The sequence below is a fragment of the Mustela putorius genome, unplaced genomic scaffold, assembly GCF_011764305.1.
Source record: "Mustela putorius furo isolate JIRA1106 unplaced genomic scaffold, ASM1176430v1.1 tig00003834_pilon_pilon_pilon, whole genome shotgun sequence".
Classification (NCBI taxonomy): Eukaryota; Metazoa; Chordata; class Mammalia; order Carnivora; family Mustelidae; genus Mustela; species Mustela putorius.
The window spans coordinates 124,742,003-124,761,747 of record NW_025421987.1 but is presented as its reverse complement, the minus strand read 5'-3'; the positions used below and the strand labels follow the sequence as shown (position 1 = coordinate 124,761,747).

Sequence of the window (19,745 nt, the reverse complement as noted above, 5' to 3'; positions counted from 1 at the left end):
GGATGGATGGACGGAGTGGGTTAGGAATGAGGGGCTGAGGTTCATGTACTTCCATTTAAAAATTTTTACATACTATTGGACTGTTTGAACTTTTGATAAGGAACATACACTATTTTGTAGAAGAAGGAGTCTGAGACCACAGGCCAGGGACACAGAGATGCACACAGAGGAAGCTGGGCTCCTGATCCTCAAGGGAAGAAAACTCACCTTCAGAGAAGATGATGTGATCATTGCACTCATCGGAGCTACAGGAACACATGAAGAAAGTCTCACCCAACACCTTTTTTTCCTTCATAATACACTTTGGAGAAGCAGCATCTTCAAGAGCGATTCCATGGTAAGTGTCCTTGGGGTCATGACAAAGCGTCTCTAGTGTTATGTTCTCATCATTCTTTCTCCTACAGTGCAGAGGTTCGTGTCAGGGGAGAGAAAAGAAAAAAAGAGAAAGGGTGAATATGGCCTCCTGGACAGAAAAGTCATCTGGACTCTATACCCTTCCCAAAGCTTTTGAAACAATGGCAGCTGGTTCCTGTTCTCCCATGTTAACAGGTTGTCCTCTAGTCTCCTGTGCTTTTACTATTTTGGTTTTTCCATTGCGTCTTCTCAAAACCCGCTTTTGAGTGTAAATGAGAAGGCTTTCCTTAGGGGCTGTCTGGCTGGAGAACCTTATATATTAAATCTTAATTAAACCAGGAGACAGAAAGGCATGGTAAACCGAAGACTGCAAGGTTCTCAGGGTTAAACCTTCCATATCCTGAACACCCTGACAGGTTCACACTGCATTCCCAGTTTATCTCAGAGGATCAAGGTCACATCTAGCTCAACTGTGCTCTAAGACATTCCTGGGAACATCATGGCAGTTCCTCACGTCTGTTTGCTGGGTCCCAGAGGGCTCTGTGTGAGGATGTATCCCATGTCCGCAGCTGGCTGTGTGGACAGCACAAACCACGCTTCCTAGATGAAACACTGGCAGTTTCCCTGACTCACAGAAAGGAATGGAAGGAGAAAAAAATGAAAACACATGGGAAAGAACGCAAGGTGTTCTTTGTTTATGGTTCAGTGAAATATTTTATGCTGTCATGAACAAATTACTTCTACATGTAGCATCCCTTCACTTCAAGTATCTGAAGCCTAACCCAGCTAAGGACTCCAAGAAGCTCTCTTGTGGCATTTTACTGAGGCCCTAGAAAGTGCTCAGTGGAATCTATGTGTACATTACATTTAAAAATGACATGATTAATGCCCACTATTATAATTGCAAAAGCCAAAAGAAAACTCTGGCATCCTTGGAAAAGTACATCGTTCTCTGCCTCCTTCAATCTGCTTCTCTCATAAACTTGCCCTCTTGCATGACTACATCCAACACCAAGGTTGTGCTGACCTCTTTGCTACCATCTCTGACGTTTTCAGAGGCAACCTGTTGTCTTAAATGGTCCTCTCTACCTCAGGAGGGGGAGCCTAGGGAAGGGCTAGTCAGGCCTGAACTATCTGAACAGAATCTTCCCGGGGAAGGTTTCTGAGTGCCCACATGCCCGCTCACACTCACCAGCCACTCCCCTCCCCCCGCAAGCTCACTGCTCGCCGCAAACAAAATGGCAGGCAGGCAGGAAGTGAGGAATAGTGTAAGTCCTGCCTTCACCTGGAAAACAAGCAGGTCCCTATCCCCAGAGAAAGAGTAATTTTGATGGCAACACCGCTAGAGTGCTTTATTCTGGGACACTAAAGGGCGGTCTGTCAACAAGAGGATGAGAAGAGCAGGAGCGCAGGGCAGATGGAACAGACGAACTAGGACCAGAGTCAACATGGCTGACATCCATGTGACCCAGAGCTGGCTCCCTCAGAGGTAGGTGTGCCTTTGCTGAAGTTGTTCAGGGGTTCTGGTTCTTGAACTAACACTCCAGCAGGTGCAAGAGGGGCTAGCCCTAGCTAAGCAAGCCTCTACTGGAAAAGGAAGCACCCAAATTGGAATCTTTATTCTAGCGTGGCTAGCAGGGAACTATGTGACACTTGGCATGACCACACAACAAAACTATGTATGTTTAAAAATCCACTTATCCTTAACTCCAAAACTCCTGGGAAGTCTTGGCAAAATGACAGTCATGAAACAAGAGCACCTTCCTCCCTGTCCCCACAGCGTGTGTGTGTTTGTCCTCACACACGTGCCCAACAGGGTTGTTTTCTGGTTTGAGTCAGAAAATGAAGGCTCTCTGCGTCTTCCATGCCCCCAGGCAAAAGCATGGTGTTTCTTCCTTGGGAGGCTTCTAGAAGCCAAGGAATGGAATGAGGAAGGAACTGTGCGCCCTGAAGTAGCGCTGCTCTATAACCACTGGGCAGCCCTTCCAGAGCCTCTTGCCTTCCACCCCTCACTGCTTAGAGGACTAACATCGCAGAGAGGAAATTCAGTTGGAATACTTGAGCCCGGAAAAGTCCTCCACTGGTTTCTCCACTCACTCCTACAACAGTGCTCCCTGGAAGGCAGAGCCAACTTTGCAAAATATCTTTGGATACAGCTGAGCCTAGGAAGGGAAAACACAATGAACCAAGCACAGACTTTTTCTTTGTCCTGAAACGTTTGCTCTGAGCCAGTGAAGAGGTTTGTCACGATCTACTCACAAAAGAACCACGATGATCAAATTAATTTTGGTTCCACAGGATTTTTATCCTTGGAAAGAATGGACACGATTGACATGGGATGGGTACCCAGCTGCCATCAGTGAAACGGACACACGCATCAGTGATTGAATGAAAAGAATGCTAAGACTCATAAAGGCACTGCAGTGTACTCTCAGGGGAGAGCCTTTTTTCAGCTTCTACTCCTGGCTATTCCTTTGGGTTCCCTGGAAACAGACCCTAAGGCTGTGAGATTTCTGTGCAGAGAGTTTTCGGAGAGGCACCTGTAAGGGAAGCAGCACCGCACACAGTTGGGGTGGAACCCCAGTGCAGATCATAGCCATCGACTCACTGACGCCTCGGAAGATGGCGGGTCAGAGCTGTCACGAAGGAGGCCAAGTGGCTGGCATTTTGGACGCCAGTATCAACCAGTCATGGGATGCTGGCTGCCTATGGAGAGGAGCAAATTTGAGGAGGGGCCAAAAGAGGGAAAAAGCCCCAGGCAGTGGGGCCAGGGGATGGTACTCCCCTGGAGGGACTCGGAGTGATCCCTCGGCAGCTACTTGGGCCAGCAGCTGAGGGCAGAGCACCTCATTGCTGAGGGGGATCAGCGAGGTGCACCACGGCACCTCTCGCTTCCCTTTCTTCTGACTAACATCCCACACCATGGGAGTATTTGTCTCTGCTGAGACAGGTGAAAACATTCCCCGTGTTAACTCTACAGTGGGAATGGAGAGGAGATGGGGCGGGGGGTGTTTTCCTCTCCCCTACATGCTCACATTTCCTGAGACAGCGAATAACTTAACGCCTCATTCCAGAGAGACTTGATTCACATTCCATCAATGGGGTTTGTATGGTGGGTCAAAACAAACAAACAAACAAAAAAAAAAAACAACAAAAAACCCCACGCCTTTATTGGATGAGCCTGTATGGGGTAGCAGAAGTAAGCTCTCACGCCAGAGTGCATATTCACGTAAAGATGATCAGCAGAGAACAGGAGCAAAGAAGGAAGCAGGGAGGTCACCCAATCTGGCATCTCAGTCTTTCCTGCACTAGCCTTCATCCTCCAACGTCTCCTGAACTTTGACTCCTCAGAGGAGGAAGCCTGTTTTGCTGTTAGGAAACCATGATGGTGAAAACGTTTAAATTTATACTGAAGTCTGTACCCTGGTAAACATTATGGATCCTTTTTCTGCCCTTCGGAATTCCACAGGATAAGTTTATTATATTTTCCACTTGAGAACCCTTCCAGGATCTCTCCATAGTCCCCAAGTCTTCTCTTTACTGGACTGGCTGTATCTGACTCCATCGACCATTCCTCACATCTCCACTTCCTACGGGCCCCTTTGCCTCTGGACACGATCTTTGTCAAAATCTCTTTTGCAAAAGCAGTGCTTGGAACTGGACCTGAATGAAGCTCGCAGGGACAGAGAGATGTCACGACAGTTCTTTGCTGTTAGCATTCTTTTAGTGCTTAAGAAACGAGTTCATCCACAGTGTGTGTGGAAATTGGCAAGGTTTCAGATCTATCATCAAGGTTAACTATATGTGGTTAAAAGACTTATTCCCCCAACAAGGGGTGTGGGATATTTGGATTTATATTCTCAGTTGCCATCTGGCCAGGAGACACATAGGTTACTTAAAAAAAAAAAAAAAAAAGGGCTGGTAAATCCAAAACATCAGAATAAGTCTGCAAATGTTGTATTTCATTAATGAATTTATACTTTTTTTATATAATGGGAGCTCTTTTAATCTCGTTTTTCCTTTCATCTCTGTTCAGACTTCCAATCTGTAACTATGACAGAATCAAAGGATTTGTGAGCACCATATGTGTGTGTGTGTTATGGTGAGGGGAATGAAAGGGAGAGAGAGAGAGAGAGAGAGAGGGAGGGACAGAGAGAGAATATGGAGGGAACGTGATCTAAGAGAAATACGCAGTGTTGATCCAAGAAGATGTCGCATGTAGCCCGTGGTGCTGTGAGTGAGCTGGTCAGGGCTTTGGAGTGAAGAATGGGTTGTCTTTCTGGTTCTCCAAAAAGCTTTCCCCCTTTTTTTTTTTTTTTTTTGGACAAAGGCTTTCCTTTTCCGACAGCCCACCTTTCATCTTCTCTCCTTCCACAGAACAAGACTGAGATTGCCTCAGAAGAACAAAGCTCCTGGTGTCACTCTGGGGTACGAAGCAGGTGTCAATTAAAATGACAAGTGGCAAATGTCTCTCCTTCATAAAAGGAAGAGGCCCCGGATTTATTGTAAATATGGAAGGTCATCTTTTATACCGCCACACTCCCATATATAGTGATTCACATGGGTGTGTATGAATCTGAGAATGTACAGAATATCTCTGCAAATTACATGTGGTCATTGAAAGAGAGATGGCCTGAAGGAAAGGGACATGTGAGAGGGCATGGAGACAGCCTTGACTCTAATGTACCATGGCGTGTATCACTTGCAAAAGGGGGAAAAGGGAGATTTTCAAAAGCCACCTTACCAGACAGCGAGACAGACTTCATGTGGCTTCTCACAGATGGAGGTAATGCTGCAATTGCTCATGCAGGATTTCTGGTTGTCACAGGTGGAAGATCTCACATCGCAAAATTTACACAATTGCGGAAATTTGATGACACCATTGTTGTCCGTGACCATCATGTCGTTATTAACTGGGGAGGGAAAAGAAAGACACACTAAATGAGTATCTCACTGCTAGGCAGCCTGCCAATGAATTCCTGATGATGTTATGCAATTTCAAATGAACCAAATAATGCCACATCAGATTAGAATTTCCTTCACGTACGCAATTTGTAATGAAAGCCATTACGGCGGGGGTGGGGGGTGGGGGGTGTAGCTGGGGTGGGGAGAGGTTTGAGTAACTTCTTGCTTTGTCAGTGGTTACCATAAGGCGCTCTATCTCCAACACAACTGTTCAATCAAGAACCATAGATCTGACGGGTCCACTGTACAGTGCTGAGTGGTAAGAGCATAGAGAATACTACCCTAAGGAAACGATCCTTTAGGTGGGTAGACAGACGAAGAAACAGATGAGGGTAGGGTAACCCAAGATAGAGAGAAGCACAGAGGATAAAGGGTCCTGGCAAGAGTCATGACCAAGATGGGCAGAGACAGGTCACAATGGTGTAGAGCTGTGCAATGCGAAAGGGTGTTAGCCAACTCAGAGGAGACACTGTTGGTGAGGCAGGGCATTGCCTGTGTTCTCCAACCTGCATAGGAAGAGCTCTAAGACCCTCGCTTGAAAGAGGCTGGTGCTGGGGGCCCCTGGGTGGCTCAGTCAGTTAGGCATCTGCCTTCCACTCAGGGTCCTGGGATCAAGTTCTGCATCAGGCTGTCTGCTCAGCGGGGAATCTGCTTCTTCCGCTCCCTCTGGTTCTCTCTCTCAAATAAATAAATAAATCTTGGGCGCCTGGGTGGCTCAGTGGGGTAAGCCGCTGCCTTCGGCTCAGGTCATGATCTCAGGGTCCTGGGATCGAGTCCCGCATCGGGCTCTCTGCTCAGCAGGGAGCCTGCTTCCTCCTCTCTCTGTCTGCCTGCCTCTCTGCTTACTTGTAATCTCTCTCTGTCAAATAAATAATAAATAAAATCTTTTAAAAAATAAATAAATAAATAAATAAGTAAATCTTAAAAAAAGAGAGAGAGAGAGAGACTGGTTCTAATTTCTCCCATTGCCTTGCAGGAAATCAGATGAACACCGACTGAGTGTCTCTGAGACAGAATCGCAAACACTGGTGAGGCTCAGAGCACTGGAGTCCTGCAGGTGAGGAAAAGCCGATTTCCACCTTGGGAGTCTGCTCTCTGTCACCTCTCTGACTTCATTCCCCACCACAACCCATATACTCCTTACTCATTACCTTTTAGGACACATGGGCTTTCGCTGGAAGAAGCCAAGTTCCTTCCTCGTCAGAGCCTTTCCCTCACAATCCCCTTCCTCAGCTTTCTGGTCCCCTGTTAACGTCGCCTCTTCATCCTAAAGCAGCCCACGGGTAACTAGCCCAGGATTCTCTTTTATCTCCTGCACAATGACCTCACTCACTTACTTGTTTATAACGTATCCACCAAAATGTACACTCCACGAGCTCTGGTCTGTCTTGTTTACATACTGGGTGTCCTGTGTCAAGAAGAGGACTTGCTCCATAGAAGGTATCTGATAGTATTTGTTGAGTGAGTGGGTGAATAGAGACTGAATTTAAGAAGTTCACACTTGGCTCTGTATGTCACGTGGGAAAGGATATAGAACTTCTTCACTCAGATGGGGAGGGTGGTGATTATAAATGCAATATTGATTCACAGTCATCTATAGTATATTACAGGCAGGACCGTTCTTAGCAAAACACATGCCACATGTTGTGAGACCATTAAAAAAGGGATAACACCACCTTCCCCATCTTCTTCCTCCAACAGATCCATTTCTACTGGCAAAAGTGGAAATTAAAGGGTTGAGTTTGGAGAATCAAGTGAAGGAAGACAAAGCTACGAGGAATTTGGTCAACAGACATGAACTTAGAGACACTTACAGGCTAGTCTAAGAAAGATTACGTGCCTAGACAGGTACAGCACTGGACCAACCACTGGCTATTAGGCAGCTGGGAGGTATGCTTCTGCCAGGGATCTCCCTTGGAAAGGCCTGAGGAGAGCCTCCTCATCTCCCTGTGTCAAATGCGCTCCTGCCTAAAGCCAAACAACTCTAACGCCCTCCCACGGTCTCTCCCTGTCTCGTGAATTTTTGATTTCTGTCATCCACATTTTGCCCCAAAACCCTCCTTGTCACTTGGGCATAGCACCTGTTTCCTGGGTCTCTAAAAATATAAACAAATATAAATTTAAGATTTGCTTTCTTGTGGTAACATTAAATATAGAAGAAAAAAAAAAAAACACCCATTCATCCCTCTCAGGCCTCAAGTTCATTTCAGGAAGTGTATTTTTAGGCAGCAAACTATTTTGAAATTTGTCTCCCAGACCAAGAGCTCTATGCTAAGCTAAAAATACAGGCCAAAATGCTTTCTGAACTTTGTGTTCAATTTGGGACTAACACAACAATGAATATATATATTTTTTTCAACAATAGTTAAAGTTGAATCTATTTGTGAAACAACTAAGTTAACCCCTTAGGTTTCCCTATAAGACATGGGTAAAACAACAAAAATCTGGGTCATGTTTTGTTTATGTGAATTTTTTTAATAGAGTATGTTTCACACAAACATGTATTTGCTTGCTAGGAAGCTTTGTTGTTTTTAAGTATAAAATCAAGCCTCCATGAAATGAAATGCAGTCTTCTCACATTTTAGGATTTTAGCCTGTCTTAGTAGTTATCAACTTTGAGGGCATGTTAGAAGCAATCACCTAGGGAGGTTTAAAAAATAATGAGGCCTGAGTTCCACTTCCAGATACACTGATTTAATTATTTTGGAGGGTGGCCTGAGCATCGAGATTTTTTGAAGCTTCCCAGATATTCTAACATGCATCTAAGGCAGAGAACCCTGATCTGGAATGAGTTGAAAACAACCTGACTGGCTGAAAACAACAAGCGCCTACCCCGCTCCCCCACCCCCGCAAACACTTTCTGTGACAATGAAGGAGCAGCCCTTCAATAAATCTGGAAGGAGATTCCTTGTGAAAAACAGGGTCCGAAAGCTATGTGACGAACTCTTTTACACCTCAGATGGAAAGGGGTCCTCTGCTGGGCTGGCCAATGCTTTTCTAACACAAGCTAAGAAGTGTGAGAAAAGCGAGAGGAGTCAGGAGTGAAATGAGAGAAGTGCCACCAGTGAGTCTGCTGCTGGAAGCCACAGAGGCGGCCACAGACATGTTGACAAGCATAAGTGGTTTAGATCTGATGCCTACAAAAGACGATCAACAGTGAAGACACCAAAGGAGGCCATGGAAAAAGGAAAAAAAAAAAGGAATGGAGAATGGCCACCAAACTGCACAGCTCCAGGGGCATCACTCAGACCACAGTCTGCAAACGGGGCCTGAACGGGGCCCCTGAAGACCTGCAGGTGTATTATGGTGGCTGCCTACAGCAAGGTCCAGAAAGAGAAGACCTTTGCAATGAACTCTGGGAGAAAGGCCAACAGTGAACTTCACTCCACACTTGGGGGCAGAGGTTTGTGGGGGAGGGGACAATGAGAACTCATACACACTAAGCACCTACTGTGGGCCAGTTAAAGTACGTAAGTCGTCACATATCACGTCCTAAGTACCCAGTGAGGCAGCCTCCTTTGTCTCTTTATTATCATTAAAGTGTCCACTGCTATGGTGAACAGACTTTTCACCTTGACCAGCTTCTTCTTCTCCTTCTTCTTTTCGAAAAATGTGAAAGCCTTTACCCAGGGCGTAGTCGCTATAATTTTCCCCCTCCCTTCCCCCGACAGCCACTCCTTAACTAATTGACCTCAGGAGGCTACCCACCTTCAGTAACAGTCAGCCTCTGGTTTAAGATTCCCTCATGAATATGTGTTGGTGGGATAGGGTGAAGTGTAAGGGGCAAAGCTACCTTTAGGCTGTGCTGAAGATCACAATTTGGATAAAAACTGATGGAGTCACGCTGGGGAGAAGGGACCAAGAGACCTACATACAAAGCTTTGCTCATCATTGCGGAGGGCTGACTTACAGACACCCTGAAGACCCACAAACCCCCACCGAAGAATCCAAGGACTAGCCCGGTGTCCTCTGGGATCACAGATAACACCCTAAGTAGTTCCCGCTCAACAGAGTGGGGTGGAGGGCTCCTGGGAGCAGGAAGGGCAACGATGGCTACTCACTACAGGCATGATTGCATCTGTGTGCTCCAATCAGCGGGAAAAGAAGTTACCATTGCAACCACGGGCATCAAGCACCATCTGTTTAATAATGTTCGCGAAGCCTAAGTCATGAAGAATAAATGCATGTATGTGAATAGCCAGGGACAAAGATATTACCCTCAACGGCACAACAAAAGTCATCTCATTAACCCCAGAGTAGACCCTAACCAACTTCAAAATAACTTCCAATGCAGGTTAAATGACTCTCCTGTGTCTTCAGCTCATCTGTTCTCATATTAAAGTAGTGTATTTTAGTGTCTGTAGGCCCTCTGTGCCCCGCTGACCATCTCCAGGGAATTTTCTACCCATAACAGGCAAATCAGCTCTTCATGACGTTCCCCCAAGAAAGAGGTTCCAATAAGAATGTCTCTCACCTAGAAAGTCATGCGCTAAAGGAAGTGAGCCTGGACAGTTTCTTTTCAGCATATGATGGGATCACATGGTTCATCATAGTTCACTTCTCTTCAAATAACCCCGTGAGTAATATCAAGCCCTTCAGTCTAGGTCATGCTGCCTTCCTCATTTTAGGGCACATTTTCCTCTAAACTCATTGCCTGGAGACACAAGTTCCAGGTCTTGAGAATATGAATTAATTAAATGCTTAGCTGTGTCTATTACTGGAAAAGTACTGTTGTCTTTGAAGGTCAATGATGAGAGCTTAGTAAGGCTTAGCTTTACTCCAGATAAATATAGGGAATTTTGGATATACATTCCTAGTCTGTATCTTTAGAATGGTGTCAATTATTAACTGATCTAGTAGGTAAAAATCTCAAGACTCTACAAATAATCTTAAATACTTTGCCAGAAAGGCATTCATGCCCATTTGAATTCATGCATCTACCTACTGTTGTTTAGTGCTGTGTTTTGGGGGGCAATGAAGAATCCATTTATTCTACACACACCTGTGGCTGTCTTGCGGAGTGCTATATGTTTCAGAGCAGGACCACAAAAACTGATCCAGCTATGTGCAGCCTCTCAAAGAATAATCCATGGCAACTGGTGAACAGAACTCAGTATGCTTCTCAGCCGTGCTTCCCAGATGTTAAGAGGGACACAAAGCTTTTGGGAATACGTTTAACTCACAGGTGTGGGGTAGTGCATTGGCTCATGCAATAGGGGGCTGGCAAGTCTGAAATTTATAGAGCAGTCCAGCAGCCTGCAAAGTCAGGCACGAATGAATGCGGCAGTGTTGAGACAGAAACTCCTTCTCTGGGAAACTTTTCCTGCTCCCAAGGCCTTCCAACTGATTGGGAGAGGCCCAGTCACATTACCGGGGATAACCTCCTTTACTTCCACTGAGCCAATTGCAGTTAATCACTTTTGCAAAGCACCTTCACAGCAACGCCCAGGTTAATGTTTGATGGAAGAACTGGGTCCTGTAACATGACCAAGTCCTCATTAAACTGAGCTGAGCATTCCAGGTAGGAGCCGAGACCGGTCCTGGGCTCTGCCCATGCTGCTGGTTCACGTGTTGAGTGGGAAGGCAAGGGTGAACCCAAGTCTTTGACTGGCCACTATTTCCCTTTCTCCGCTCATGCTGGATCCAGCAAAATTAAATACTATTCCTCACCGTTTTTTTTTTTTTTTTTTTTATGGGCATGTCTCATCTTACAGTTCTTTCCATCTGCTTTTCTCTTGAGTCTGGCCTCTTAAACGATCACAGGCCCAGAGGCTCTGATCACCATATGGGCCCAGAATTGAAAGACTTGTTCTCTGAAAGAAGGTTTTTAATTGCAGTTGGCATTTCAGAGTCAGACACTGAGGCAACCATCTGGCAGACAGCCGCCATGGTCTGTGATGCTGGCAACAAACACCCCAAGGCCCCCGAGACCAGGTGGGACAAGTGTATGGGCCCGTCACACACGTCCTCCCCTCCAGAACAAAGCAGCAAGTCAAGCAGCCTCAGAGGAGTCCCTTCATCTTCCTTCATGAAAGAAAGACATTTCCAAGTGAATAAAGTACTTTGGCCAATTACTATGAACAAACAAAAAACACCTCGTGATTAAGTCAAAGATATCTCCGGCATATTCTTCTTCTCTACGGCATACCTGGAGATTCTAACACAAAGTAATACCTTCTTTTTCAGCTTTAAAAGTGCTTGAACCCTCATTCTCTAATTATAAACATCTTGGGAGCAGGGGAGGCAGGCTTTCCTTCAAGTGATGGTTCCACATGGTCTCTGGGCCCCAGGATCAGTCTAAAACCATCACATAGTTAACCTGGAGACCAGGGTTTGGGAAGGAGAGAAATAGAGACAAGCAGTCTGAACCCATCAATTCTTTCATTTTATTTCAGAACATTTTCATGCAAATGTTCTGTAATAATAATACTTAAAAAAAAAAAAAAAACTCCCAAGGATGACCTGGTCCATATGCTAAAATCTCTTCTGAAATGGCAGAAAAATCATTCCAGTCAAATCCTAATAGAAAAGATATTTCCTGAATTCTACAGATGGGAAGGCTGAGGGGCCCATGAATGCTCTGGTGTGCATGCCATTCATATGCCTGGCTTGACCCAGATGAGATTTACAAAAGGCAAGGAGACTTAAGAAGGCAGAGAAAAAGTCCCAGCAGAAGCACAAGGGCCAGGAACAGAATCTCAGACTTTGTCCACCTACACTTATAATAGAAATAGTCTACTCTAGAAATGAACTGAATAAACTCAAGGCCTGGTTTAAAAACTTAAAAGTCAGGGGCTAGCAAATAAACTAATGAATCTAGACAGTTGTCAACCAGCCTAATGAAACTTCCCTGAAACATAGGTAACTCTGAACGAAATGGAGAGGAGGGGGGGGTGTGTGTCTGCCCGCGTGTGTGCTTGCATGTGTGTGTGTGTGTGTGTTTGTGCATGTTTCTCTTTGATTTCTTCTACTGAGGAATTTAGCTTTGATGGTTTCAGTTTCTTTCTTTCTTTTTTCTTTTTCCCTTTTAGCTAAAATGAGTTGAATTGTTCACTATGGATTGCTTTAAGGAAACTGCATAAACAAACATAGAAATCTGTATTCGCCCAACAAGCAAATCAAGGGATTAAGGCATGTTTCAAAGGGATTCATCCAACAGGGTACTTTAAATTGAAAACTTGACTGTGTCTTTAAAAGACGATTTTAAATTTTTTAAAGCCACATATAGAATAAAACAAGCTGTAGCTGAATGGAAAAGTAATTAGCATTTTCTAGTGACAAACATAAAATAACTGAGCTGGGGTTTCAATAGCAAACTTCTCAATTGAACACTCCCCAGCCCCTAGAGCTCCAAATAGCTCCCAATATGCACACTCTGTTTTCTTGCTTAGCCTTGAATTTCTTGGATCGCTGAGGATGAAGTGCAGCTTGAGTTCTCCCAACACTTGCTGAATCTGCTTTCTTTTTTTTTGGATATATGTCCCAGAATCAGGTCACATATCAGGTGACAAAACCCAAACATTTAAAATGACTCTTGCAGACGGAAATATCTCTGTTATTGCAAAGTCAGTATTTCAGAATGCTAGCGTTTTTGCCATATTCAAAGAGATGAAAAACTGTTAGCATTCTCAATTGTTCCTCTTCATCTTTAATAGGGATCTAGTAGAAAAACAGCCCCCAGAGAGCTGGGCAGGGGTGAGCAGTCAGCAACAAACACCACCGTCCATACATGTAAATTTTAGTTGATCATTGAGAAAGCTGATTTTCACAGTGTTTCATCTGGCAAGTCCTAACTGTAGAGACTCTGAGATGAGCCAACCCCAGGAGCATGCAGGGGTGGGGGCTGAGGAAAAGACGAAACCAGCCGAAAACATCAAGCCACATCAATGTAAATGGGATACCATACCAAGTGAAGGAGTATAATTTGGCACTATTTCACGTAATGTCAAAATATTAACTGTTCTTCTGCTGGGAAGTGCTTGAAAGTTGGTACTTTATGTAAAGTAATAGTAACTGAAAAAAACAATTCTCCCTGAGGCAGTACAACTTGGATGGTATACTGTAGCAACAAGCAAAAGGACCCAGAGATTATTGCAAGTAAGTATGATTAACTAACTCCTTGGTGACAGTCAAAACAGCATTGGTAAATAGCCTGATAGAGGCAAGATAATGAACACACGATTTATGGAGTGCTATCGCATTCCAATTCAGCTCAAATAATGTTACCAGAAAAATTAGCCAACATAAACCAACAGTATTACATATCTGCTCTATGAGCAGCCTTCTATTAAACCGTGATCGCAAAGGCGGATAGCATAAGACATAATCCTCCTTTCTCCTCAAGATGCTTATGCTCTTGCAGGGAACCAAAAAAAAAAAAAAAAGAAAAGAAAAAGAAAAAGTACAAAAATGATTTTTATTAAAAGAACCTTGGAAATGGAAAGGTTCTTCATGAAGATGTTTTTTTTTTTGTTGTTGTTGTTTTTTTTTTGTTTCACAACACTGATTTTATTGAAAAGCTTCCATTTTACAAAAGAAACATGTTTTCCGGTCCTGTCATGGCCTCCCAGCCCCTCGGAAGTCTCAAAGGATATTGCAGCTCCCAAATGCTCCAGCTTCATTACTCTTTTTCTTCCATGAAGATGTGCTTTTTAATGAAGTTATGCATTTTAGATTTTTAAACAATACTTTATCTCGAAGTGCTGAGGCAGCCTAATGCCAAATTCCAAAACTAATGGAAAATCTGGGAAGGGATTTTTTTTTTTTTAAGGTAAAAACTCTTAGAGAATCAGAAAAACAGGCACTTGAGATGAACCATTTGCTTCAACGAAGTAAGGAATTTGGCCTGCATATCAATTTCCGGTGAGAGCAGGCTTTTCATTTAGAAACTTCTCTGTAGAGGTTTTCTCCCCTTCTCTTCAAAATGTCCTGCAGTGTCCTGGTGCCTGGCTGGTGCCTGAGAGATGTTTCAATTACAGTTATATCAAGTATGAGAAAATAATGGTCAAAGCAGATGATTCCCATATTCCCGCTATGGAAAAGGACAGGGAATATCTCAGATGAAATACTTTTTTGAGGGGTGAGGCCTCAGATGCTTGGTTTCTGACCATCAGGTAACCCAGGAGTAGACCCGTCTGGGAGACACTGGAGCAGGAACTGTATGAGCCACGTACAGTCCCCAGAGGTCTTCTGTCCCAAGTGTTAAAATGAGGATATTTTGCATGAAAAGCTGTATTTACAACTCCATTTAAGAAAATAAAGAGATGTGGCAGCAGTGGGCCTACAGGGTCCCTTGAGGAGAGCCCACAGGCAGTTGGAAAGGGGGGCTGGGCCCTTGAAGTGGCACGAGGATCCGTGTTTGTCCTCCCTGGTACTCCTTCTGGCCCCTGCAGCCATCTGAATTTTTACCATTAATGACTTTTTTTAGCATGTTTATTCAATTATTTCTTCCACTCTTGGAGGTCTATTTAATTTCTTAAAGATTTTATTTTGTATTTATTTGAAAGAGAGGTGGGGGGGGGACACAAAGGAAGAGGGAGAAGCAGACCCCCCATTGAGCAGATCATCCAATATTGGACTCGATCCCAGGACCCTGAGATCATGGCCCGAGGCAAAACAGAATCCTACGCTTAGCCAGCTGAGCCACCGAGGGGCTCCCAGTATTGGAAGTTTAACTGGAATGCAAAAATTCATGTGTAACTCTCTAATATGGATATATTTCAATATACACTTGATTCATGAATATGGACCCTCATATTTCAGTTCAAGGAAAAGGAAAATTTTCTACTTGAGAAGTCAGTTCTGCATGGGAACATCATCATCACCATCATCACAATGCTAGTAATCATAATAGGTATTTCTACACCATTTATTGAATGCAGACCAAATGCCTAGCCCAATACCAAGTGTTGTGATGGTTATTTCATTTACTCATCACAATCACCATGTAATTTTGTCATTGCCATTTTATAGATGGGGAAATTAAGGGTCGAAGAGGTAAAATAACTATCGAAGGTCAATGAGAAACAGCTCATGAGAAACAAAGCCAAGGGTCAGAAGAAAACCATCAGCCCTCCTGATCCTAGCAGAGTGATAGCCATCAGCATTGTAAAGGTTCTCGGGCAGAACTTTATGCTCCCTCTCGCAGAAGGCAAAGACAGAGTGCGGCCAGAAGGAGTTGGGTAGAGGGCAGGTAGGGGCAGAGGAGCAATATTTTTCTTAGAAAAGAGCTTTGGTTCTTTGCAATTACTTCACTCATTTGGGGAGACATATATAATAGAGGCAGCTTGGTGAAGTACAATGGTTTTAAAGTCAAAGACTTCAGGTTCTGCCATTAATCAGAGCCATGGGACCCAAGGCAAACCACCACACTTCTCAGAACCCCATTTCTTGATCTATGAAATGGTACTCTCTAGGGTCAGGATGAAGAGAAAGCAGGCTTGAACTACATGTGGAGTCGTCCAGACAATAGAAAGTGCCACACAAGCACTCTGGTTAGGAAAGTAACACGACGTGCAACACTCTCTCTCAAAAGAAAATTACAGGAAAGGCATGACAAGATAATTAAGAGTTTGGTAAATCTATTCCTACTCATCAACAGAATGCAGCAGTTTGATGACTTCTACAAAATATTTCAGGAAATTTGAGTGAACAGACAAACTAAAATATAGTAACTATTTCTTACCACCAAGATCCGAAGCTTTCAAAGAAATCTAATGGAATCAACCACTGTTACAGTCAAGTTCCCAAGAGTGCGGGCATCTTTAAACACCCTACCAGAGCCAGATCCTCTGGTTTTAAAATATTGTTCATCGTCAGCTTATTAGGTCTGGCAAATAGCTAGTAACTTGAGGATTGAGTTCGATTCTCGAATCCTCTGCTGACTCTTGCACAATATTCACCAGGGAGAGCTGATCTGCCTTGGTTTTGAGGCGCTTTGTGTGTTATTTGGCAACACGCTAGTAAAATTATTGAGTTTGACAAGCAGAGATGGGGAGGCACTGAGGCGCCCGAAGATCATGGAGTTCTAAAATGTTGAAATGAAGTTACGGGTGGCCTTCTTTCTCAGGGAAATAAAACCCGTACAGTTTGATTCACAGATGATGAGAAAATGGGAGAATATGAGCAACAATTTGACTAGATTTTTAAGTATCTAGTTAAGAAGTGTTCTGTGCCATTCAGATATATGGAAAGCAATATTCCTTAATCTCTTCTCCTTGAAGCCATTTACTGATGTAAAAATTAATTATGTGGTATTGCTATAGAATTTCCACTGGAGGAGAGCTCACACTGGGAGTCAGAAGCAGCCTGCAGCAGAGAAGGGTCTGGACCCACAGTGAGAGGCTTTGGGTCCTCCAGGAAGCTACTCAGCCACTCTCTGTGGCCAACCTTTGACCAGTCAAAGAGGTGGGCTGAATAGGATGATCTTCAAATCCCTTTCATTTTGGAAAATACTCACATTTCAACCCCCAAAAGTCAAGAGAGTTCAATCATTCAAACGTGCCCCAGCCTGACCTGGCAGTTCTGGTTAAACAGAACAAGATGCTATTCTTTAGCTTATAAGAAAAATGGCTTCAGGACAATCAAGCAGAGTGGCTTAAGTTTTGTGATCTCTGCACATTGAGAAACCCACTCTTTGCAATTGTGGGGGGTCCACATCCCCTGTTCACAATCGGGCTTAAACCTGATCACTGCAGTCAGTCCATGTTGTAGAATGAACACTCGTGCATCCCAAGGTTGGAAGGAAGGAAAAGGATGTCTGATGACAAAGGATCAATTTCCATTCAGCTCTTGTAGGCATCTCCTCTAATTTTATGGAGGATGTGGAAGAAATTCTGGTTTTGAGCACAGACATTCACTCTAGCAGTTTAAAAAAAACAATCTCTAGCATTAGAAAAATCTCTGTTTACTCTGAATCCATTTCTGGGTCCTGCTTAAATGATATGTCATAATAACACATATGATTGTACAAAAACATCCTATTACTTGATTTATACTTTGATTACATCTGACAAATGGCTATGAAGATTAGCATTATTGCTTCCATTTTATAGAAGAGGGAAGCATTTAAAGTAACTTGCTGAGGTGTGCTGACAGTGGGCCGTAAGCTTCATGGGGTCAGGGACCGTCATCTATCTTGTTCCAAGGTGGACAGCCTTGGCCCAAAGTGTGTCACAAAACAGGGGCTCAATAAATGTTAAATTAAAAGCCAAAAAATCCAAATCAAGCTCTTTCTACTATGCTATCTATTTAAGGCTGATTTTCCCTAAAGTAAAAATTAAGGCAAAGAAATTACAGTCAGTTTTAAGGAAATGAAAGTAAAATCCACTCCTGGTATAGTTTTAGCATTATATTAATAAACTGTGATCTACTTCTAAAAAAAACTGGGGAGACTTTTAACTAATGAGTAGCAGCCAAACTGCCCTTGCCTAGTCGGCATAAGAGAACTAAAAGGCACGTTCAGATTCACTTTGGTTTGTAAGATAACACCAAATACTTTGAAACCTCCCCTTCGTGTTTTTCAGAGGAAGTGAAATAAAAAAGAAACGTGTTTTAAGTATTGTGAAGCCTTCAAGAAGGGACAACAAAGGGTAGGAAATTTGAAACGAAATCTGAGAATCTGCCCTTAAACTGGGCAACTCTGCTTGTTTTCTCACAGTGCAGTTGGATGAGAAAGTGTGAGGCAGATTTATGCCTTTCCTGGGCATTACTCATCGCTGTCATGACCTTAATGTTATTTGCGGTAAACAGCAGAGAGGGAACTCGTAAGGTAGAGGAGCTGCGATTTGTGTGATGCTCTTCTACACTGAGTAAAAAGTCAACCTCCCTTCACGCCATAACAACCCCACCGAAGTTGGTGAGAAGACAGAATTTACATAAGGATGTTGCTTTCATTGTCAGCAAGCTGTGGAGGAGTCAAGATACACTCCAGTAGTCATTTCGATACAGAAAATGAGAGCCATACCCACAGCTGTAAGCTGCCTTGTTCTTGCCACTGGTACTGGAATACAGGGGGCTCCTTCCACCACTGGGAACAGTGATATTTGCATACGAAAATAACATTCATTACTAGGGCTAAGCTTGCAGTAAGTAACTCAAACTCTGAAATGTTTTGAATTGTCTTTGGGAGGTCAAATGACAATACCTTTGAGTTCTTCAGAAGACTTTTGAAACACACTCTCATAGGCAGCAAACTTCTGCCCCTTGGATTTGCCCCCCCCACTCAAATAATCTGACTCGTTCAACCTCCCTAGTTCTGGAAACTACCCAGTGCTGGAATGAGAGCTGAGACATGTAAATTGCTGCATGGCCCCTAGTGGTGACCAAGAAAGCACATTTGGACTACACTGTGTGGTCTCTCATCCATCTTAATCTAACCTTTTTACCAACACCAATGGGGGTGTGGACTGACTCCTTATCTTGAGGAGTCTAATCTAGAAATATGTACCTATAAATGTAAAAAAAAAAAAAGAGAGAGAGAGAGAGAGAAGAGAAGATGAGAGACCATGGGGGTATGGAGATGGTATGAAGAGGTAATCCAAACACTCTGGTTTTAGGACATTAGGACTTGCTATTCCCTCCAATTGGAACATTCTTACTCCAGACAGATGTCTTCTTCAGATAGCAGTATGACAACCCTTTCTAAAATTACTCATCATCAGTCTCTGCCCCTCACCCTGCACTTAACAACCCCAAAATATTAGTAGAATCTTGTTTGCTAGCTTGAGCACAGGAGACTTTGTTTCGTTCATTGCTTTACTCTAGAATCTTCAATGTTGACTGGCATGTGGTAGTTGACACACAAAAAACACTTGTTTTCAGTTTTTCATATCCCTCTGTGCTGTGATGCCATGTTTCATATCCCTTCCTTAGGTTCCTGGAGAAAACATCTACTTTTCTGACAAATTCCTCTTATTGGTAAAATAATAATAATAATAATAATAATGATGCAAATTTACAGTTGTTGGACAAGGAATAAAGATATGCTCACAGAGAAAATAGGACAATGGGGAAAAATAAGCATGTTGAACCCAGTTGTGCAGAGTGTGAACAATCTGTGCAGCATCTAACAGTATAAAAATAAAAAGCTCAAGTTTCCATTAATCAAAATTAGCAGTATAAAGAAGTCAGTCCAGAAGTCAAGAGAACTTCTTTTCTGGGAAAGACTGGTTCACAAAGGTAGATCATGGGGCAGGGCACCTGGGTGATTCAGTCAGCTAAGGATCTGCCTTTGCCTTAGGTCATGATTCCAGGGTCCTGGGCTCCAGTTCCACATCAGGCTCTCTGCTCAGTGGGGAGTCTGCTTTTCCCCCTCCCTCGGCCCCCTCCCTGTTCATTCTCTCTCTCTCTCAAATAAATAAATAAATAAATAAAATCATTAAAAAAAAAAAAAAAGACTTCGGGGACTCAAAAAAAGATGCTTTCTG

The 19,745-nt window shown here is 43.5% G+C and overlaps 1 protein-coding gene across 3 annotated transcripts in view; it reads right to left on the bottom strand.

The window, feature by feature from the left end:
- Nucleotides 1-19,745, bottom strand: part of TGFBR2 (transforming growth factor beta receptor 2) — an 89,749-nt gene that overhangs the window by 49,365 nt on the left and 20,639 nt on the right. For all 3 annotated transcript variants that reach the window (XM_045088999.1, XM_045089000.1, XM_045089001.1), the window contains 2 exons: nucleotides 5,099-5,267; nucleotides 208-398 (listed from right to left, as the gene is read on the bottom strand). In XM_045088999.1, the coding sequence (XP_044944934.1) occupies nucleotides 208-398; nucleotides 5,099-5,267 (360 nt within the window). The remainder of the gene's footprint in view (nucleotides 1-207; nucleotides 399-5,098; nucleotides 5,268-19,745) is intronic.